The sequence below is a fragment of the Staurois parvus genome, unplaced genomic scaffold, assembly GCF_062004578.1.
Source record: "Staurois parvus isolate SC_StPar_1 unplaced genomic scaffold, SC_StPar_1.0 ptg000092l, whole genome shotgun sequence".
In the NCBI taxonomy this organism is placed as follows: domain Eukaryota; kingdom Metazoa; phylum Chordata; class Amphibia; order Anura; family Ranidae; genus Staurois; species Staurois parvus.
Window position 1 is genome coordinate 818,160 of NW_028317888.1, and position 24,313 is coordinate 842,472.

General features: G+C 46.6%; 1 protein-coding gene across 1 annotated transcript in view; it reads left to right on the top strand.

Moving 5' to 3' along the window:
* LOC149468102 (uncharacterized) overlaps nucleotides 1–24,313 on the top strand; it is a 79,111-nt gene that overhangs the window by 11,624 nt on the left and 43,174 nt on the right. Inside the window, exons 2-4 of the mRNA XM_089670637.1 lie at nucleotides 2,564–2,573; nucleotides 7,300–7,635; nucleotides 21,167–21,487. Coding sequence (XP_089526763.1) covers nucleotides 2,564–2,573; nucleotides 7,300–7,635; nucleotides 21,167–21,487 — 667 coding nt within the window. The remainder of the gene's footprint in view (nucleotides 1–2,563; nucleotides 2,574–7,299; nucleotides 7,636–21,166; nucleotides 21,488–24,313) is intronic.

Below are 24,313 nucleotides of genomic sequence, written 5' to 3' on the forward strand. Positions count from 1 at the left end.
ACTAGCAGGGAGGGGAGAGACCTTGCAGTGTAATGAGAACCGATTGGCTGCTCCTCAGGAAAGGGGAGTGTCCAGCTTATCCTTTCTTCCTTTCACTCCCAGAGCCATTTTTGCATTTTTTGCACACGTTTAAAAAAATCATTTTAGCCCTAAAGATGACACAAAACCCCCAATATATACATTTTCTAAAAGTAGAGACTTTAGAGAATAAAATAGCGGCAGTTCTAATTTTTTATTTCGCAAAATATTATCACAAAGTCTAGGAAATGCCAAATTTCAGTAAAATATACACTTAAGTTAGTTTCAGGGCACAAAAAAGCAATAAATTACACCATAAAAGCCGAGGTTGCAGCGAGTAAATAGATATCCAACATGTCAAACCTTAAGTTGTGTGTGCTGAAATGGTGACAACCTTTAGTCCCCGGTATTATCTATAGGTGACACATTTATAGCCCCTTCTAGGTCATCAGTATAGAGTACGGAGGAGGTCTGCTCCTAGAATTATCCTCTCATTCTGGTGTGACCGGCGATATGTAACGTGTATCACAATCAATGTTATCACGTGTAGGCGCTCCAGCGTGTGCTCTTACGTTTGGTTGTGCATATATGTGGGGGTGGAGGGCCTTAAAAAATTTTAAAGGGAGGAGTTATGTACTTGGGTGTAACTTTAATTCTTTACAATTAGGTTCTCTTTATTTAGACATCCAGGGTCTAAAAGACCCCCAATGTCTCCCCTGTACTCCATTGGATGTAATGTAGTGCACATCGCACCGCATTACATTCTTTGCCGGCCTCAATGTGTCAGGAATCAGGGTATGACCAGAGGTATGTGGACTGACACAGGGAAACGCAGGCTTCAGATATGGTATAAACAATATAATTTATTAAGACTAACAATACAAAACGCAGTGCAAAACTAAACATAAACACAGTGCAAACAAACCAAACCACCCACAGATAACAATACATACAATGCAAGAGTCGTCAGGCAGGCCGGGTCAGTAGCAAACGGGCAAACGGAGTACCAGGAACAGGCGGGAGAGTGGTCGGGGTCACAAGCTGGGTTCATTAACTCACGGGCAGCGCAGTACAGAGGGTCAGGCAGAGAATGGTCAGGGTCACAAGCCAGGGATCAAGCAGAAGTCCGCAGAGGTCAGGATCAGGCAGGGTCGGCAACAAGTCAGACAGGAACAGGAATACAGGATATAAGATACAGGGGCCCATGGAAAACACACACCATGGCCTTGACTGTGAGTCTGGCCATTCCTTAAATACAACCCCTGCAATCAGCTTCAGGTGATTGCTGAGAGCACCCGCTGGCCAGCCCTGGTACTGCAGCCCACAAGGCAGGTGAGTCCCACCATTATTGGCAAGTCCATTCCTGACAGTACCCCCCCCCCAAGGAGCGGCCTCAGGACGCTCCAAACAGTCCTAGCTGGGTAAAATGTTCCACCTCCCGGGTCCGGTAACTGGCGGGATATCAAAGACTGGCACATCGGGCTGGGCACCGGACAGAGGCACATCAGGCTGGGCACCGGACAGAGGCACATCAGGCTGGGCACCGGAGAGAGGCACATCAGGCTGGGCACCGGACAGAGGCACATCGGGCTGGGCACCGCACAGAGGCACATCGGGCTGGGCACCGGACAGAGGCACATCGGACTGGGCAACGGACAGAGGCACATCGGGCTGGGCAACGGACAGAGGCACATCGGGCTGGGCAACGGACAGAGGCACATCGGGCTGGACACCGGACAGAGGCACATCGGGCTGGACACCGGACAGAGGCACATCAGGCTGGACACTGGATCACCAGGCGGAGTAGCGGGCACCGGGCCACCAGACGGAGCAGCAGGCACCGGGCCACCAGACAGGGCAGCAGGCACCGGGCCACCAGGCGGAGCAGCAGGCACCGGGCCACCAGGCGGAGCAGCAGGCACCGGGCCACCAGGCGGAGCAGCAGGCACCGGGCCACCAGGCAGGGCGGCAGGCACCAGGCCCCCAGGCGGAGCACCAGGCACCGGGCCCCCAGGCAGAGCGGTGGGCACCGGGCCCCCAGGCGGAGCGGCAGGCACCGAGTCATCTGGCAAGACAGCGGGCACCGAGTCATCTGGCAAGACAGCGGGCACCGAGTCATCTGGCAAGACCGTGGGCACCGAGTCATCTGGCAAGACCGCCGGCTTCGAGTCATCTGGCAAGACCGCAGGCTTCGAGTCATCTGGCAAGACCACGGGCCCCGAGTCATCTGGCAAGACATCGGGCTCCGAGTCATCTGGCAAGACAGCGGGCTCCGAGTCATCTGGCAAGACAGCGGGCCCCGAGTCACCAGGCACGACAGCGAGCTCTGAGTCAACTGGCACAACAGCGGACACCGGGTCATCAGGTACCGGATCGTCTGGCTCGACAGCGGGCACCAGGTCATCTGGCTCGACAGCGGGCATCGGGTCACCAGGTACGACAACGGGCACCGGCTCATCAGGCAGTAGATCGTCTTGCTCGACAGTGGGCACTGGGTCATCTGGCATCAGGTCATCTGGCTTGACAGCGAGTACCGGGTCATCAGGCATTGTATCGTCTGGCTCGACAGCAGGCATCGGGTCATCAGGCACGACAGCGGGCATCGGGTCACCAGGCATGACAGCGGGCACTGGGTCATCAGGCATTGGATCGTCTGGCTCGACAGCGGGCATTGGGTCACCAGGCATCAGGTCATCTGGCTTGACAGCGGGCACCACGTCATCTGGCAAGGCAGTGGGCACTGAGTCACCAGGCACGACAGTGGGCTCTGAGTCAACTGGCATGACAGCGGGCATCGGGTCACCAGGCACGACAGTGGGCTCTGAGTCAACTGGCAGGATGGTACTGGTTGGAAAGAATTTTTTGCTTTTTTCTCATTTTAGTTACTGGAGCACTGTAAGTAAATGCAGGTCTGTACATGAATGGAGCAGCTGAAGACAGAGAAGAGCTGGAGGATGGAACAGAGGAGGGAGCAGCCGCCACAGCGGACCTCTCCACAGGGCCAAAGAAAGGATAGGTGCAGCGAGTGGGAGCAGGGGACTGGTATGTGGTAGTTAGCAGAGTATACTGGGCCGTCACTGGGGGTGCTGTCGGGGATGCAGGAAGAGTGCCTTGAGCAGAGGAATGATGTTGCAAGCTGACTGAGGGTGGGTGCAACAAATCTGTCCATGTCTGCAGTACTGGTTGAACAAAACTCAGCTTACACATAGCCTGTCTGATCAAAGACTGCACTGCGTTTATACAATCCATAAGCACATGTGATGGACATGCTGCATAGTGCTCATGGAAGCAATCTGGATCCTCCTCCAACAACCATACCAGTGATTCCACTTGATCCACACTAAATGGGGGAAAAAGTCATCCCTGCTTTCAGGGGTACAGGACCGAGCCAACTCAGCACAAACCTGGATCAATGGCTGCACCTCAGAAAACTCTGTGCCCTGATCTACTAGACAATGAGCGATCCTTATACACTCTAGCAGTTGATCCCGTGGATACTCCTTCAGAGTCTGATAAGCATAGTCTTTGTCATCAAACACTAGCAGAGATAAATACACAACCTCATCAACATTCATCCTTCCTAGCAACAATAAGCCAAGATAGCCTCCCTGTGCAGCCACTTCTGGTCAGGATTGGCCTTGGTGTAATGTCAGGAATCAGGGTATGACCAGAGGTGTGTGGACTGACACAGGGAAACGCAGGCTTCAGATATGATATAAACAATATAATTTATTAAGACTAACAATACAAAACGCAGTGCAATACTAAACATAAACACAGTGCAAACAAACCAAACCAACCACCCACAGATAACAATACATACAATGCAAGAGTCGTCAGGCAGGCCGGGTCAGTAGCAAATGGGCAAACGGAGTACCAGGAACAGGCGGGAGAGTGGTCGGGGTCACAAGCTGGGTTCAGTAACTCACAGGCAGCGCAGTACAGAGGGTCAGGCAGAGAATGGTCAGGGTCACAAGCCAGGGATCAAGCAGAAGTCCGCAGATGTCAGGATCAGGCAGGGTCGGCAACAAGCCAGACAGGAACAGGAATACAGGATATAAGATACAGGGGCCCATAGAAAACACACACCACGGCCTTGACTGTGAGTCTGGCCATTCCTTAAATACAACCCCTGCAATCAGCTTCAGGTGTTTGGCTGATTGCAGGGATGAGTCTCTGATTGCTGAGAGCACCCGCTGGCCAGCCCTGGTACTGCAGCCCACAACGCAGGTGAGTCCCACCATTATTAGCAAGTCCATTCCTGACACAATGGTCGGGAAATCTGTCATAACATCACTTCTGGGTCAGGACAAGAAGGAAGTGAACGTGTCCCCTCTACCCTCCGACACCCACTGACCCGGGCCCACAGATGGGCAAGCAGAGCCGGGGAAGCATAGTAGGTACAGGAGAGGTTCACACACACCCACACACAGACCATCCCTGCATGATGAGCCGACATTGACCTCACAGCACTGCCTCAGAGCAAACTAGTCATAGGAAGGATCAGATTTATCATTCCTTGTCTGCAGATCTAATACTCATCAAACCAGTTCAGAGACCAAACAAACCCAACAGAGAAAAGGGGCCCCGGACCTCAAAATTGTAGTAAACACTAAACAGTCCAAACAAAATGTGTTCCCATGGGGGGAGTAGTTCTTCAATGTCCAGCAACCCTCCTATTCCCCCCTCACATCCACATCCTATTATTGTGTGACCAATACCATCCAAATCATTCTTACTTTCATTTCCCAAAGTTATCCGTCTACAAGGAGACCTGTATAGATCACATGATGGCACCAATGAGGATGGAGGAGGACCGGAGTCACATGACTGAGAAGATACTAAACCTCACCCTGGAGATCATCTACCTGCTGACCGGAGAGGTGAGGAGGATTCTGGGAGGTCACATGACATCACTCTCATCTCTATTAATAAACACAGACCTGACCGGAGAGGTGAGGAGGATTCTGGGAGGTCACATGACATCACCCCTATCTCTATTAATAACACACAGACCTGACCGGAGAGGTGAGGAGGATTCTGGGAGTCTAACATGATATTCCTATTGGTTCCTCAATACAGAGATTTTCTCTTCTGAAGTCAGGTGATCATATGACCATCACAGTGCCTCCATGTGACTCCCTAAACCCTGAGAGACACAACATGCAGAAGATTCTAGAAGTCACCAAGAAGATGATGGAGCTGCTGACAGGAGAGGTGAGCGGTGCCGGGAATTCTGGGACATTCTCCAGTAACAGACAAGGGATGTGTCTGGATGGTGACTGTATCATTGTGTGTGTCAGGTTCCTATAAGGTGTCAGGGTGTCACTGTCTATTTCTCCATGGAGGAGTGGGAGTATTTAGAAGGACACAAGGATCTCTACAAGGACGTCATGATGGACAATCAGCCGCCCCTCACATCACCGGGTAAGAGGAGACTTTATTGTAAAGGAGAGAGCAGTACGGAGGATCCACCTAGATCCCCCATCATCTGATAAACACATAGAAACAATGGATTCAGTCAGTGTGTGTGTTTCCTACAGATGGATCCAGTCATGGGAACCCACCAGAGAGATGTCCCCGTCCTCTGTATTCCCGGGATTCCACACAGGAAGGTCACACCATCCCTCACCATCATCAGGTAGATGATGACAATTATTGGTAGTTGTGATTTATACACAGCATGTTTGTTACAATGAATGTTTTATTATATCTTTCAGAGTGGAATCCTCGGGGATGATAATATTGATGTTAAAGAAGAGTATAAAGAGGAGGATGAGGAGTATGGAGTGATGGAGGAGTTTTCAGAAGGACACAAGGATATGATGGAGCCACCTAATACCAGGAACCCACCAGAGAGATGTCCCCGTCCTCTGTATTCCCGGGATTCCACACAGAAAGGTCACACCATCCCTCACTATTACAAGGTTTGTTGAATGGAGCATCTAGAGCTTGGTCTCGTGGAAACAATTTGTGCACTTTTCATGTGAATTTATATTTTACAGATGATATTTTCTCTCATTTCCTTGATTTAGAGTGGAGATCCAATCGATATAGAATTTGAGGTGAAAGCAGAAGAAGAAGAGGCGTATGTGAGGGATGATCAGCAGTCTATGGAGGAGGATGGAATAACGGGGACATTTATAGAGGAGGACACTCCTACAGAGATCAGCACAGGTGGGTCATGAACACTAAATCCATTCCTCCACCCATACTGCTCACTGATTGGTCTAGAGTAGGGCGGGGACTGGGTGATATCAGCCTGTAATCCCCTGGTCACTTTCCTGAGCTGTGTTCCCCGTCCTGTATTCCTGGATTTCTCTCGGATAATCTTCCTTCTCTGTGCTGCAGACACAATTTATGTATCTAGACTGGATTTATGGAGGTTCTGGGGTTCAGCTGGCAGCAAAATGTTGATTTTCACCCTACACAATCCTAGAACTAGGCCCCTAGGGCATGTGCTTTTGATCTTTTGCACAATGTCCAAGTCTAATAAGATCTCTGACAGAACAATTCTCCCAGGATTCCTTGCTCTGTGGTCTGCTGGCTGTGCCGGGTGGAGGGATATGTCTGTAGTGTCTCAGACCCAAGTCACTGAGTGCAGTCTCAGGAGATGGGGGGCAGCGGTGTGGGACCTCTGCAACTTGTCTTGTGTAGACATTGAAAGTGGTTGTAAACCCTCCTGTAATCCCCTCATCACTGTCCCTCCTATAAAAGACAGTTCTGGTTGTTTTCTCACTCTCTGACTAAGGTCCATGAATAAAGAAATGACCTGGTAGGAGATCAGAGGAGCCATTTCCTAGTTCCCTTGAGGGTGGAATTGTAAGCTCCTCAGAGACCAAGCTGCCTGATGTGGGCGGAGTCCTGGTTTGGGGGAACCAATCACCTCCTGTCTAGTAATCCTCTTTGTCTTTGTATTTTAGTCCATGGCCGGGAGATGAGGAAAACCTCCGAGGATTGTCTCACTTTGTCTCCAGACTGGAAAGTAGAAGATGAGGACATCACACAGTATAGTCCAGGAGAAAACCCGGCTCCCTCCAATGTCCATCCGGCACCACCCAGTGTAGATGGACCATCGGATTCCTCGTATCCTGAGGAACCTCAGACTGTGCGGGACCGGGCCGGCCTTCCAACAGGGAAGAGGTTCTCCTGTACTGAGTGCACAAAGGGTTTCTGCTATAAATCCCATCTTAATGTGCATAAAAGATCTCACACGGGGGAGAAGCCACATTCCTGTCCTAAATGTGGGAAATGTTTTTCAGATAAGTCCAATATTTACAGACATCAGAGATATCACACGGGGGAGAAGCCGTATTCCTGTCCTGAGTGCGGGAAATGTTTTTCACAGAAGTCAAATCTTTACACACATCAGAGATGTCACACGGGGGAGAAGCCGTATTTGTGTCCTGAGTGTGGGAAATGTTTTTCACGGAAGTCCAATCTTTACACACATCAGAGATGTCACACGGGTGAGAAGCCGTATTCCTGTTCTGAGTGCGGGAAATGTTTTTCAGATAAGTCCAGTCTTTACACACATCAGAGATCTCACACGGGGGAGAAGCCATATTCCTGTCCTAAGTGTGGGAAATGTTTTTCACGGAAGTCGGATCTTTACAGACATCAGAGATCTCACACAGAGAATATCCACTTTCCTGTCCTGAGTGAGGGAAATGTTCCTCACTGAAGTCCTGTGTTCCTGTACATCAGGGGTTCCACACAACCCTGGAGGTGTATTAGTGCCTTGAGTGCGGGAAATGTCTTCTAGATGAATGTTGCTGGACATCCCAGCTCTCATGTGGGGAAGAAGCACACCCTGATATACACCTCAGATATACTCCATGTCTGATCTTCATCTTGGAAGAAACAGTTCAAAAGGAGATCACAGGCCCCCAAAGACATGGATGAAGTGTGGGATCGGGTTGGCCATTGATAGCAGAAGAATAAAAATGGAGTCCTGCCCTGTGATTGGCTGAGTATATTTTGTGGTGGGAGATTTCACAAACACTTGGAGGTCTGTTTAAAAATAAATATTTCTACCTCCTGTATACCGGACACTTCCCCCCCTTCCTGCCCAGGCTGACTGGTAACTATCAGCACTCTCACACTTTGAATGACAATTACACAGTCATGCAACATTGTACCTAAATTATATTTTTGTAATTTTTTCAAATAAATAGATATTTATTTTGGTGATATTTAAACACCACTTTTTACCATTTTTCTTGTTTTTACAAATAAATCATCTTTCCTTATAAATGTAGACAAAGGTGTATTCTGCGCCATTTCTTGGATACAATAACCCCAATCAGTGTCTATGATTCAGTGTGTAGGAGAGTTATAGAGTCTACAAACTATGGGATAGATGTCTGAAAATCCATCATGTCTGATGACGGCAGATCTCATTTCTGAGGATCAAAAACACCAGAACGGTACAAATTGTCAGAACTTTATCTGTGAGGAAATAATCCGTATACAATTCATGGAAACAGGCGGGATCTGGAATGAAGGAGATTCCCTACTAATTCTCACAAAGTAACCGACATCCCAGTTCTGTATTTGTGATAATTGGAAGACAAAATAAAACGCAACAATGTGCAAAAATATATATTTATTAATAATATAAATCAGTACAAAATGGGGATGAAATCTAATAGGTGATGATAAATAATAAACAATACAAGATAACAGTACAATGATCTAATCCACAATAATGGGGAGAAATACAAGCCAGCAATTACTTCCAAATATTAATGAATTACATCCAACTGTCTGGAAATGTCGTGTAAGAAATCAGTAACTCAGCAACATGTGACAACAGATATACAAATCCCCCCCGTGATCTCTCTACAGCCAGATATTCAACGCTCAACGTGTACCTTGCCATGACTTGATCTGGAATCCCATACACAGGCCAATCCAATCCGCTTACAATCTGAGATGAAGATGTAATGTTACATGAAGTAGTCTACCTTGTCATATATATACTGTATACATCCGGATAAACCATTGACTAGAAGCCAGAATCAGCTTCAGGGATATGTAAAATAAATCTTCCCCAGAGGAGGGAAATGATAATAATTTATACTGCAGGTAAAATGACGTCACATCCCCTCCTGTGCTCACCAGAACCGTTATCGGACTAAACAATGTATCTGGAGATATAAGGGGAGTACAAGTTATCTGAGGAAAATGAAAGTTCTAGTTCCCAATATGGACTGTATGGTGTCAGTGATGTCAGCTTTCAGTGCGCTCACTTCAGGGGGTGTCTGTGTCCGTCTGTTGTCCCTTGTCTCCTGTCTTGTGAGGTCTTGTTTTGTGATGTGTGTCCTCTTCTCTGTCCGTCTCTTACTTTTATCCCTCCAAATAAAACCTAGGCGGGGAAAGCTCATCTCTCCTCACAATGACGTCAGACTAGGTGCTACAGTTGTGTCCAAAATTATTCAACCCCCACTGAAATTGAGTGTTTTGGCCAGTTTGACATTGCTTTTGATCATTCAGTCATCTTGCTTACATTTACATTAAAGAGGCACTTGTAGGTCAGACAAATATAACATAACAGTTATAATGAAATAACCACAAATGTCTTTTCTGTGCTCACAGCATTATCAGTTTTATTCAACCCCCAAGTGACATTCAATCTTAGTACTTAGTACAGCATCCTTTTACAGTTATAACAGCTTTTAAACGTGAAGCATAGCTTGACACAAGTGTCTTGCAGCGATCTACGGGTATCTTCGCCCATTCTTCATGGGCAAAGGCCTCCAGTTCAGTCACATTCTTAGGCTTGCGCACTGCAACTGCTTTCTTTAAGTCCCACCAGAGGTTCTCAATCGGATTTAAGTCTGGTGACTGCGATGGCCACTCCAAAATGTTCCAGCCTTTCCTCTGCAACCATGCTCTAGTGGACTTGGAGGTATGCTTGGGATCATTGTCCTGTTGAAAGGTCCAACGTCTCCCAAGCCTCAGGTGTGTGACGGACTGCATCACGTTTCCATCCAATATCTCCTGGTACTGAAGAGAATTCATGGTACCTTGCACACGCTGAAGCTTCCCTGTACCTGCAGAAGCAAAACAGCCCCAAAGCATGATTGACCCTCCACCATGCTTCACAGTAGGCAAGGTGTTCTTTTCATCATAGGCCTTGTTCTTCCTCCTCCAAACATAGCGTTGATCCATGGGCCCAAACAGTTCTAATTTTGTTTCATCAGTCCACAGAACACTATCCCACAACTTTTGTGGTTTGTCCACATGGCTTTTGGCATACTGCAGTCGACTCTTCTTATTCTTTGGAGACAGCAAGGGGGTACGCCTGGGAGTTCTGGCACGGAGGCCTTCATTACGCAGTGTGCGTCTTATTGTCTGGGCTGAAACTTCTGTACCCACATCTGACAAATCTTTTCTCAGTTCCTCAGCAGTCACACGGGGACTTCTCTCCACTCTACGCTTCAGGTAGCGCACAGCAGTCGAAGTCAGCATCTTCTTTCTGCCACGACCAGGTAGCGTTTCAACAGTGCCCTTTGCCTTGAATTTGCGAATGATGCTTCCTAAGGTGTCTCTTGGTATGTTTAACATCTTTGCAATCTTCTTATAGCCATTGCCCTTCCTGTGAAGAGAAATCACCTCTTCTCTTGTCTTCCTGGACCATTCTCTTGCCTTCACCATGTTTGTAACCACACCAGTAAATGTCTAGAAGGAGCTGAGTATCACAGTCATTTTAAAGCTGCCTAATTGGTGCTTATTATGCTTGATTGCTGCTCGGTGACATCCACAGGTGTTTTCAATACCTGATGGAAAGCACCTGTATGAACCTCTGTTCTTCAGAGTGGTAGTCTTTAAGGGGTTGAATAATTGTGGCAATGAAGAAACCACATAAGAACCATTTACTACTGTATTACATAAACAATTGATGTCATTTTAGTTGCATTTGGGTAGTTACAACGTCCTTGTAGGATTTGATTCTGAATACAATTCCAAATGTACACTATAGTCCCTAAACCCCTTTACAGCATTGGGGGTTGAATAATTTTGGACACAACTGTATTTTCTCTACTAATTGATTTCAGTGACCTGAAGGGGGCAGTATAGGATGAGGAATTCTCTGACATGTCTTCTGGAACATGACAAGGGTTGACCTTTAACCTCGGCTGGTAAGGACATGACTACATTTAGAGAGAACTGCTTTTCTGCCAGGTTTGGTGTCACACAGACTGGTACCCATGTCACTGCTAATAATTTATTACTGAAAGTGGTTGTAAACCTAAAAAACACAAATCCGTCTAATCCTGCAGTTGGGTAGATTTTACCTTTACTGAGCCATTCAGCTTAGTCTGGTATCTTGAAGCAATCCCTTTCTCCAGAAATCCCTCCTGATCTTCTGAGCAGAATAAATCTGACACCAGCAGAAATATGGTGTCACCACACCCCTTCTCCTGTGAGTGACAGGCTGTGCTGAGGATGAGACCAGTATGAGCCTCCATGTAATACACTGCAAGGGGTGGGGGAGGGGGTGTCCTCTCCATGCTGGTCTCTGCCTTCACAAGATCCACAACTCAGCACTCATCAGCACCAGTGATAGTTCTTGAGCCGAGGATGGAGGGGGGTATAACTGGGGGATTGTGTGACATCATATCTCCGCCTACTATTCTCTGGTCCTAAGCCACGCCCACAGACCAGCAGTTTTTGGAGGGCTGAGACAAGCTAAAGGAGCATTTTTCTGAGGTACGCTCACAGCTGTATGGATGTTTACATTAAAATGTATTCATTTATGGCAAAAAGTAAATTTTTTAAATATTTGGGTTTACAACCACTTTAAGTGATTCTGGAGAAAAAAAATCTAGTAATATATATCAAGTAATGTATTAATTAAGTGATTCTGGAAAAGAAAACAAATCTACCTAAATATCCTACAAAAAGATGAGGTCATTATACTGAGACTTCTTATCTCACGTCTTCTGTAACATAACAACGTTGTCATACAATGAACTCAAACTGATACTTTATAATGTTACAAACAGAATATCCCCAATATATCAATATGTATTCATTGTTAAACCATTTCATATAAATATATGTATGTGGAAGTGGAATATAGTAATATAAACCTGGATGACATAAGTAAGCAAGCATTCACTTCATGTAATACTAATAATAATACAAGTGACATTTTTGGATCAGATATTCCTGTCACATAATAATAACACCATATACAATGTAAGGTATAATATGCACTCTTTCCAGAGGATCATGGGAAATAATCATTGTGACCAGTTCTTGTGTCCTTTGTTCAGTCTAGACATGGACTCATCCATTTATCTTACCACTTGGTATCATGTCTAGTCTTCATCTTGTAGCCGTCTGATACCACCATACCTCCCCCCAGATTTATAACCTGGGAACATAAGCTGTAACCACCTTGGAATGCTCTTAGAATCTGTGTTCAGAAACCATGAAATAGAATATACAGAACAAAATGGCTTCCAGCATGTCCATGTAGAGATGATAAGTTCAGCCTTCCTGTTTCATTCTGTGAGCCCAGAACAGTTCCGACAACCTGGTGATCTATGATTGGCTCATAACCCTGTGTTGTGGTATCCTGTAGGCACCTGCTGATCTACGATTGGCTCATATCCCTGTGGGGTGATAACCTGTAGGCACCTGCTGATCTATGATTGGCTCATAACCCTTTGGACTGGTAACCTGTAGGCACCTGATGATCTACGATTGGCTCATATCCCTGTGGGGTGGTAACCTGTAGGCACCTGCTGATCTACTATTGGCTCATACCCCTGTGTATCCTGATCAGATGATGATTGCAGAACTCCCAATGTTGTTCATGTAATGGAGTGCACAGTGTGTTCCATCCAAGAAGGGCAGCAAGGTAGAAGCCGGCAATTACAGGCCAGTGAGTCTAACATTGGTGGTAGTCAAGTTAATGGAATCACTCCTGAAAGGAAGGATCATTGATCATCTAGAAACACACAACTTGCTGGATCCAAAGCAGCATGGCTTTGCTGAGGGCAGATCATGGCAGACTCATCTGATTGGACTTTTTGACTATATTACCAATGATTTGGACCAGGGTGGTGCTGTGGACATAGAATATCTTGATTCCAGCAAGGCATGTGATATAGTTCCACATAATGATCTAATACAGAAGTTGGACAAGCTAGGACTTAGCCCTTGGGGGGTTCAGTGGATGTGCAGTTGGCTAAAGGAGAGATACCAGAGTGTGGTTGTAAATAGGGATCACTCAGAACAGAGAGCAGTCACTAGTGATGTACCCCAAGGTTCTGTACTGGGAGCTGTTCTATGTAATCTATATGTAAGGGATATAAGTAAAGGGTTGTTGGGTAAGGGGATGTCTCTTTGCTGATGACACAAAGGTGTGTAATAGGGAGGATATCCCTGGAGGTGTCTGTAACATGGAACAGGATTTGGCATTGCTGGATGATTGGTCAAAAAAGTGGAAATTTCAGTTCAATGTTTCTAAATGTAACATAATGCACCTAGGGAAAAAGAATCCCTTGAGAAAGTACAACATGGGGGTTATGTTGCTTGCCAGCACTTCAGAAGAAAAGGATTTGGGGTACTTATTTAGATCTTTATATCACTATAGAGGTCCCCAGCAGGAGGAAGGAGGTCCCGAATCCTCTATATAGATCTTTATATCACTAGAGGGGTCACCGGCAGGAGGAAGGAGGTCCCAATTCCCCTATATAAATCTTTATATCACTAGAGGGGTCACCGGCAGGAGGAAGGAGGTCCCGATTCCTCTATATAGATCTTTATATCACTAGAGGGGTCACCGGCAGGAGGAAGGAGGTCCTGATTCCTCTATGTAGATCTTTATATCACTAGAGGGGTCACCGGCAGGAGGAAGGAGGTCCCGATTCCTCTATATAGATCTTTATATCGCTAGAGGGGTCACCGGTGGGAGGAAGGAGGTTTTAATTCCTCTAAATAAATCTTTACATTTCTAGGTCGGTCACTGTCAGGAGGAAGGAGGTCCCGATTCATCTATATAGATCTTTATATCACTAGAGGGGTCACTGGCAGGAGGAAGGAGGTCCCGATTCCTCTAGATAGATCTATCACTAGAGGGGTCACCGGCAGGAGGAAGGAGGTCCCGATTCCTCTATATAGATCTTTATATCACTAGAGGGGTCACCGGCAGGAGGAAGGAGGTCCCGATTCCTCTATATAGATCTTTATATCACTAGAGGGGTCACTGGCAGGAGGAAGGAGGTCCCGATTCCTCTAGATAGATCTTTCTATCACTAGAGGGGTCACCAGCAGTAGGAAGGAGGTCCTGATTCCTCTATATAGATCTTTCTATCACTAGAGGGGTCACCAGCAACCTCATGTAGAATACTGTGTCCAGTTCTGGAGACCTCACTTACATAAAGGTATTGATAAGATAGAACGAGTCCAGAGACGGGGAATACAAATAGTGATATCAGGAGAGACTTCAGGAACGTAACATGTCCAGTCTGGAGGAGAGAAGGGAAAGGGGAGACATGACTGAAACCTTTACATACAACAAGGGAGTGAAGAAGGTTCAGGAGGGCAGGATTTTTAATATGAAACCAAAATGAAGAACACGAGGACATGACCTCCAACTAACTGGAGGAAAGTTCACAACTAATCTCAGAAAGTATTATTTTACTGAAAGAGTAGTAGATGCTTGGAATACATTTCCAGTAGAGGTAGTGAGCCAGTGACAAATCACAGAGATCATCACAATAGTACACAATGGATGGCTATGAATGAAAGCCATTCATTGTGTACAACTGTCATGTGATCACTGTGATTGGTCATAGCAATCACATGGTACTGGGCTGGCTTGGTACAATGATCTGTCATCTGGTGGACACAGCAGGTGACATATCAAGATACAGCAGAGCCACTAGACTTGGAGGACTTCATATGATGTCCTCCCAGGATGGGAGAGATCCCGCTCAGCTGTCATTCTGCTATAGGCCTGGGGGGAAGCAATTCATTACAGGGAACACTGTACAGGTTCTATATGTAGTCTCGGGGCCCCTGTGGAAGTCCATGTGTGGACATTTCTACCTATGATAAATGACAGGCTAAACCCACCTGGAGACTTTCTCCACACCTGGAGTGTGCTGAGTTCTTGGAGAACGTCTACACAGTGTTTCCAGATTGGCTTTATCACCCCAACGAGCTCGCTCCAGTTCATGGATGTCATCATTATGTTTGGAGGATCTCACCAGTCAGGAGCCTTTCCTGTCATCCTACATGTTCCCTTCTGAGGATTGTTCTATCCTTCCAAACAAATGTATGAAATCATGGATGAGTCCTCCTTCTATGTGATCTAGAAGATCTTCAATCACAATGTCTTTATGGATGAAGTGGATGGCCCAGTTTATATATTATTTATTGCTTTACAGCTTTATTCCCTCCAGGATTCATTCTTTATTTATAGAACCATTCAAGGAAGTGTTCTTACTGTGAGAGATCTCCACCACCATTCCTCTGTGACCATTACATCCTTGTCATTTATGTCTAACATCCTCATTATCAGTGGATTGATAGATATTCTTATACTTTAGGATGTATTTTTGCATTTTTTTTACCCAAAAAGATCTGTTTTGGAGGTTTCTGTTTTATTATGTATTTTGTTTTTATCTTGTGTTCTGTGTCTTTAAGTCTTTTCTATCTGTAGTAAAATATATTATTTAAACAGTTGGTTGCATAAGAGTTAGGTTTATTGTTTCTTACTTTTTTTAGTTCTTTTTGATCTTCCCTGGTATCCCTGTAAGGTAGATACAATGCAGGAATGGTTATTAAGGGATGTTTCTCAGGGCTGCAGTTCCTCTGAAATCCACAAGATGGTGATCTCATTTCTCCCCAGACAGGACTTCTCTATGGAATACAGACAGGAAGTGATGTCAGGGACAGAGAGGAAGTGATGTCTGGTACAGACAGGAAGTGATGTCAGGTACAGACAGGACATTCGGAGAGGTGAGTGGGGAGGAAGCAGATCAGAGACATTGGTGGACGTGGCAGCCAATGTCGACGAGGAGGTAATAAGATGTTATTTCCTATTTACACCCAGTAACCTCCCCGTCATGTCCATCCTCTTCCTCCATAGTCTTGTCCATCCTCTTCCTCCATAGTCACGTCCGACCTCTTCCTCCATAGTCGTGTCCGTCCTCTGCCTCCATAGTCATGTCTGTCCTCTTCCTCCATAGTCACGTCCGTCCTCTGCCTCCATAGTCACGTCCGTCCTCTTCCTCCATAGTCACGTCCGTCCTCTTCCTCCATAGTCACGTCCGTCCTCTTCCTCCATAGTCACGTCCGTCCTCTTCCTCCATAGTCACGTCCATCCTCTTCCTCCATAGTCACTGTGATGTCTTTTATCTCCAGCAGATGATGATACACACATATATAGTGTGGGAACCCAGATGAACCCCTTCAGGGGCAGAACATTCCCCCACTTCTGGGGCCGGAACATTCTCCTCATTGTGGAGATAAATTCTAGTAATATGGTCCTCTAAACAAACAGCACTGACAATAAATAGACAAGACAAGGACCATCCTGACCATACATGGCCTACAAAGGGCAATGATGACACTACACAGGCAGCCAATGGGCAATCATTACACTATGCAGCCAACACAATGATGGAGTGCCGGGGTCAGGAGTATGGAGCATAGAGCCCCTTACATTGCTACTCAGGAGGAAGGAAACATTCCCCAGCCGGCCATGAAGAACATGTTCCATCATTGGTGTCAGGGGGAGGATAATACTGAGGGGTCTGAGGGAAGAAGAGGAGCTGAGGGGTCTCTCAGGGGTTACTGAGGATGGGAGACTTTGGGGCCCCTGAGGGGATAGTGAAGTTAAAGGGTTTTGAGGGGGTAGAGTAGCTGAAGGAATCTGGGTCTTTGATAGGGTTGGCGGGGAGCAGGGCTCTGAGGAAAGAGAAGTTTGTCAGGCTCAGGGGGACACTGAGGCAGGGAGGGGGGATCTTGGTCTCTGGTTGTCCTCTTACCTGCACTTACTTTCCAGACCTCCTTACAGAACTCCTACCAGGAAAGGAAGACAACCTTCACCTTCTTACCATCTCACTGGTCAAATAATGTATTCCAAGATACCAAATGGAATGCAGAAGGACAATCCTTCACCCCTTGGTGGGCACTTGTTCTTAGAGGAGGTCTGTTGGTGCATTATTGACTAAAAGGTAGTCAGGGGTCAGTGCTAGACATCTTCAGGAGACACTCCAATACCTCCCATGACACAGGCTCTGGCAGTGCCCGGTGCTGGAATTCAGAGCCCCAGGAACCCACCACCACTCTGTACAATGTCCTGGACACTACAATATACTTGATACTCAGATCCTCCTGCTGTCCTCCTTCTACCCACACTATGCTTCCATTGGAGGGAAGAGAATAGGCTCCTTCCTGACAGCTCTCTACTCCACCAGCACCATCCTCCTTCTACCCAATCCAATCTCTTCTCTTATTGCAGAGAGTGACAGTGACATCACTCCTGTCAGTCAGCAGGCTGCCACAGATTGGAGCCTTGCAGCCGGATTTCTGCCAATTGTCCTGATTAGGCAGCAACTCCGGCCAAAAGTCCTCAAGTTCCCCTTCCTGGACATCATGATGAGCCGACATTGACCTCACAGCACTGCCTCAGAGCAAACTAGTCATAGGAAGGATCAGATTTATCATTCCTTGTCTGCAGATCTAATACTCATCAAAACCAGTTCAGAGACCAAACAAACCCAACAGAGAAAAGGGGATTTCTGATCTGACAGGACAAGAGGGTCCCGGGACCTCAAATATGCATCAAACACTAAACAGTCCAAACTAAATGTCTTCCCATGGGGGGAGTAGTTCTTCAATGTCCAGCAACCCTCCTATTCCCCCCTCACATCCACATCCTATTATTGTGTGACCAATACCATCCAAATCATTCTTACTTTCATTTCCCAAAGTTATCCGTCTACAAGGAGACCTGTATAGATCACATGATGGCACCAATGAGGATGGAGGAGGACCGGAGTCACATGACTGAGAAGATACTAAACCTCACCCTGGAGATCATCTACCTGTTGACCGGAGAGGTGAGGAGGATTCTGGGAGGTCACATGACATCACTCTTATCTCTATTAATAAAACACAGACCTGACCAGAGAGGTGAGGAGGATTCTGGGAGGTCACATGACATCACTCTCATCTCTATTAATAAAACACAGACCTGACCGGAGAGGTGAGGAGGATTCTGGGAGGTCACATGACATCACTCTTATCTCTATTAATAAAACACAGACCTGACCGGAGAGGTGAGGAGGATTCTGGGAGGTCACATGACATCACTCATCTCTATTAATAACACACAGAGCTGACCGGAGAGGTGAGGAGGATTCTGGGAGGTCACATGACATCACTCGTATCTCTATTAATAAAACACAGACCTGACCGGAGAGGTGAGGAGGATTCTGGGAGGTCACATGACATCAGTCTCATTTCTATTAATAAAACACAGACCTGACCGGAGAGGTGAGAAGGATTCTGGGAGGTCACATGACATTACTCATATCTATTAATAAAACAGACCTGACCGGAGAGGTGAGGAGGATTCTGGGAGTCTAACATGATATTCCTATTGGTTCCTCAATACAGAGATTTCCTCTTCTGAAGTCAGGTGATCATATGACCATCACAGTGCCTCCATGTGACTCCCTAAACCCTGAGAGACACAACATGCAGAAGATTCTAGAAGTCACCAAGAAGATGATGGAGCTGCTGACAGGAGAGGTGAGCGGTGCCGGGAATTCTGGGACATTCTCCAGTAACAGACAAGGGATGTGTCTGGATGGTGACTGTATCATTGTGTGTGTCAGGTTCCTATAAGGTGTCAGGGTGTCACTGTCTATTTCTCCATGGAGGAGTGGGAGTATTTAGAAGGACACAAGGACCTCTACAAGGACGTCATGATGGACAATCAGCCGCCCCTCACATCACCGGGTAAGAGGAGACTTTATTGTAAAGGAGAGAGCAGTACGGAGGATCCACCTAGATCCCCCATCATCTGATAAACACATAGAAACAATGGATTCAGTCAGTGTGTGTGTTTCCTACAGATGGATCCAGTCATGGGAACCCACCAGAGAGATGTCCCCGTCCTCTGTATTCCCGGGATTCTACACAGGAAGGTCTCACCATCCCTCACCATCATCAGGTAGATGATGACAATTATTGGTAGTTGTGATTTATACACAGCATGTTTGTTACAATGAATGTTTTATTATATCTTTCAGAGTGGAATCCTCGGGGATGATAATATTGATGTTAAAGAAGAGTATAAAGAGGAGGATGAGGAGTATGGAGTGATGGAGGAGTTTTCAGAAGGACACAAGGATATGATGGAGCCACCTAATACCAGGAACCCACCAGAGAGATGTCCCCGTCCTCTGTATTCCCGGGATTCCACACAGGAAGGTCACACCATCCCTCACTATTACAAGGTAGGTGGGATGGAGAATCTAGAGCATGGACTTGTAAAGGTGATGTGTTGATATTTTCTGTGAATTAATATATTTTATAGATGATATGAAAGTTTTAATTGATGTCACAATATTAAAGCTTATATTTTACAGATGATATTTTCTCTCCTTTCCTTGATTTAGAGTGGAGATCCAATCGATATAGAATTTGAGGTGAAAGCAGAAGAAGAAGAGGCGTATGTGAGGGATGATCAGCAGTCTATGGAGGAGGATGGAATAACGGGGACATTTATAGAGGAGGACACTCCTACAGAGATCAGCACAGGTGGGTCATGAACACTAAATCCATTCCTCCACCCATACTGCTCACTGATTGGTCCAGAGTAGGGCGGGGACTGGGTGATATCAGCCTGTAATCCCCTGGTCACTTTCCTGAGCTGTGTTCCCCGTCCTGTATTCCTGGATTTCTCTCGGATAATCTTCCTTCTCTGTGCTGCAGACACAATTTATGTATCTAGACTGGATTTATGGAGGTTCTGGGGTTCAGCTGGCAGCATAATGTTTTTCAGCACAAGCGATACTAGACCTAGGCACCTGGGGTGTGTGTCTTGGGTGTTCTTCCCCATGCCTAGATCTAGTAAGATCTCTGACAGAACAATTCTCCCAGGGTTCCTTGCTCTGTGTTCTGCTGGCTGTGCCGGGTGGAGGGATATGTCTGTAGTGTCTCAGACCCAAGTCACTGAGTGCAGTCTCAGGAGATGGGAGGCAGCGGTGTGGGATCTCTGCAACTTGTCTAAAGTAAACATTTAAACTTCCACTGATTACTGAATACCAATATTATGAGTCCTGACCCTTATACTGTATAATTTATATTGTACATTACATACTCCTGACCCCTGCACTATATACTCTGTTGTACATTACATACTCCTGACCCCTGCACTATATACTCTATGTTGTACATTACATACTCCTGACTTCAGGATCAGTCCAGTCTCCATCTTGGTTGTTCTTCCCCCATCCTCACTCTCTGACCTCTGGTGGGGCTCAGCCCCGCTGTTCTACATGACTAAATCATGGACTAAATAAGGAAGTGCAGTAGTTCTTGTGTTGGGAAGATGGCGATGAGTGATAGAGGGGGTGGGGACCCTCGTCCTATAATCCCCTCATCACTGTCCCTCCTATAAAAGACAGTTCTGGTTGTTTCCTCACTCTCTGACTAAGGTCCATGAATAAAGAAATGACCTGGTAGGAGATCAGAGGAGCCATTTCCTAGTTCCCTTGAGGGTGGAATTGTAAGCTCCTCAGAGACCAAGCTGCCTGATGTGGGCGGAGTCCTGGTTTGGGGGAACCAATCAGCTCCTGTCTAGTAATCCTCTTTGTCTTTGTATTTTAGTCCATGGCCGGGAGATGAGGAAAACCTCTGAGGATTGTCTCACTTTGTCTCCAGACTGGAAAGTAGAAGATGAGGACATCACACAGTCTAGTCCAGGAGAAAACCCGGCTCCCTCCAATGTCCATCCGGCACCACCCAGTGTAGATGGACCATCGGATTCCTCGTATCCTGAGGCACCTCAAACTGTGCGGGACCGGGCTGGCCTTCCAACAGGGAAGAGCTTTTCCTGTACTGAGTGCGGGAAGGGTTTCCGTTCTAAATCCTATCTTAATGTGCATAAAAGATCTCACACGGGGGAGAAGCCGTATTCCTGTCCTGAGTGCGGGAAATGTTTTTCACAAAAATCAAGTCTTGTCATACATGAAAGGTCTCACACAGGTGAGAAGCCGTATTCCTGTTCTGAGTGCTGGAAATGTTTTTCAGTGAAGTCCCATCTTTACACACATCAGAGATATCACACAGGGGAGAAGCCGTATTCTTGTCCTGAGTGTGGAAAATGTTTTTCAGATAAGTCCCATCTTTACGAACATCAGAGAACTCACACGGGATTGAAGCCGTATTCCTGTCCTGAGTGCGGGAAATGTTTTTCAGTGAAGTCCAGTTTTAACAAACATCAGAAATCTCACACGGAGGAGAAGCCATATTTCTGTCCTGAGTGCGGGAAACGTTTTTTATTTAAGTCCTATTTTTACAGACATCAAAGATCTCACATGGGGGAGAAGCCATATTCCTGTCCTGAGTGTGGAAAATGTTTTTCATATAAGTCCAGTCTTTTCAGACATCAGAGATCTCACACGGGGAGAAGCTATTTTCCTGTCCTGAGTGAGGGAAATGTTCCTCACTGAAGTCCTGTCTTTGTGTACATCAGGTATTATAACGGGGTAGACAGATCAGACAGAGGTCAGTACTTTTTGGGGGGTGGAATGGGGAAAGATGGGGGGAGGGCTATGGCAGATGATAAGAAGGTTCCCATGTTACAAACAACCAGTGGAATTGGTACCATTTGTATACAAATGAAAAATACACAAAATCTGTGTGAACAAGGTGTCGGTGAATGGACAAGGTGTCGGTGAATGGACAAGGTGTCGGTGAATGGACAAGGTGTCGGTGAATGGACAAGGTGTCGGTGAATGGACAAGGTGTCGGTGAATGGACAAGGTGTCAGTGAATGAACAAGGTGTCAGTGAATGAAAGTGTTTGTTCCCCAATGCCAGAAGTGTGCCCAGCACAATAGGTGAGTTGGAAGGTTTGGTGCATGAAGAGAACTAGGATTGAATTGGTATTGCTGAATCTTGGCTTCATTCCTCACATGACTGGGCCATTCATATTCCTGGCTAGGTTCTCTTTCGGAGAGACGGGGGAAATAGGAAAGGTGGTGATGTCTGTCTCTATGTGAGAAGTGATCTCAGAGCGAGTGTGAAAGAGGACCTAGTTGATGGAGAGTGTGATGAGGCTGAAGGATTATGGGTGGAATTGCACATGGGGGGCGGTACTACAAAGGTCATCATTGGAGTTTGTTATAGGCCTCCCAGTGTTAATGAGGAGGTGGAGACTCAGCTCCTCCCACAGATGGAAAGGGCTGCAAGGGCAGCAGTGACCATAACATGATTTCATTTATTGTTAGCTGTAGCTAGCACATAAGGGAAAAATAAAAACAACTTTAAGAGAGCTAATTTTCTAAGGCTGAGAGCTGCTCTCCAAGACTTAGACTGGGAGGGAATATTGGCATCGATGAACACAACACAGAAATGGGAGTTCTTCATAAAGACTGTATGTGACCACACTGCAAAATATATTCCCATGGGCAACAAGTATAAAAGGCTACAAATCCAACCTATGTGGCTTACGGCCAAAGTGACAAAAGCGATAGATAATAAGAAAAGAGCTTTTATTAAATATAACAATGAAGGAACGTGATCATCGTTTACACATAACAAAGAATAGAACAGAATATGCAAAAAGGAAATAAAGGCGCAAAAACTGAAAACAAACGACAGAAAGATATCAGGACGACCCCAAAACATTCCTCCAATATATGAATAGTAGAAAGGTCCGGTCCCAGCATGTAGGCCCTTTTCAGAACCATCTAGAGGGGGTGACTGGGGACAAAGAGAAGGACAATGTATGAAATCCTTTCTTCAGCTCTGTGTATACAAAGGAGCATGGGGGGGCTCTTGTCCATAATGGGGGGTGGTACTGACACCCCCCAGATGATCCACATTGGCTCACAATTGATATGATCCAGAAATATTATAGAATAGAATAAATGTGAATAAAGCCCGTGGACCGGCTGGCATACACCCACGGGGCCTTAGAGGAGAGAAGTGGTGGTGGTTGTGGTATACTTGGACAGAGGAGTGACGGTGAACGTGGTATACTTGGACAGAGGAGTGGAGGTGGACGTGGTATACTTGGACAGAGGGGTGGCAGTGGACGTGGTATACTTGGACAGAGGGGTGGCTGTAGTCGTGGTATAATTAGACAGATAGGTGGATGTGGTATACTTGGACAGAGGGAGGGTGGTGGATGTGGTATACTTGGACAGAGGGGTGGCTGTGGTCGTGGTATACTTGGACAGAGAGGTGGATGTAGTATACTTTGACAGAGGGGTGTGGTGGACGTGGTATACTTGGACAGAAGGGTGGCTGTGGACGTGGTATACTTGGACTGAGAGGTGGCGGTGGATGTGGTATACTTGAACAGAGGGGTGGCGGTGGACGTGGTATAATTGGACAGTGGGGTGGCGGTGGACGTGGTATACTTGGACAGAGGGGTGGCGGTGGATGTGGTATACTTGGACAGAGGGGTGTGGTGGACGTGGTATACTTGGACATAAGGGTGGCTGTGGATGTGGTATACTTGGACAGAGGGGTGGCTGTGGACGTGGTATGCTTGGACAGAGGGGTGGCGGTGGATGTGGTATACTTGAACAGAGGGGTGGCGGTGGACGTGGTATACTTGGACAGAGGGGTGGCGGTGGACGTGGTATACTTGGACAGAGGAGTGGCGGGGGGATGTGGTATACTTGGACAGAGGGGGGGCAGTGGACGTGGTATACTTGGACAGAGGGGTGGCGGTGGACGTGGTATACTCGGACAGAGGGGTGGCGGTGGACGTGGTATACTTGGACAGAGGGGTGGCGGTGGACGTGGTATACTTGGACAGAGGGGTGGCGGTGGACGTGGTATACTTGGACAGAGGGGTGGTGGTGGACGTGGTATACTTGGACACAGTTCCCCACACACGGCTAATGTGTAAGTCTATGGGATGGAAAAATCAGAATGTAAATGGATAGAAAACTGGCTAAAATATCATATTCAGAGAGTAGTGGTTAATGATTCATACTCTGAATGGTCTGGGGGTGTCAGTGGGGGACCCCAAGGTTCAGTGTTATTAGTGGGGTACCCCAAGGATCAGTATT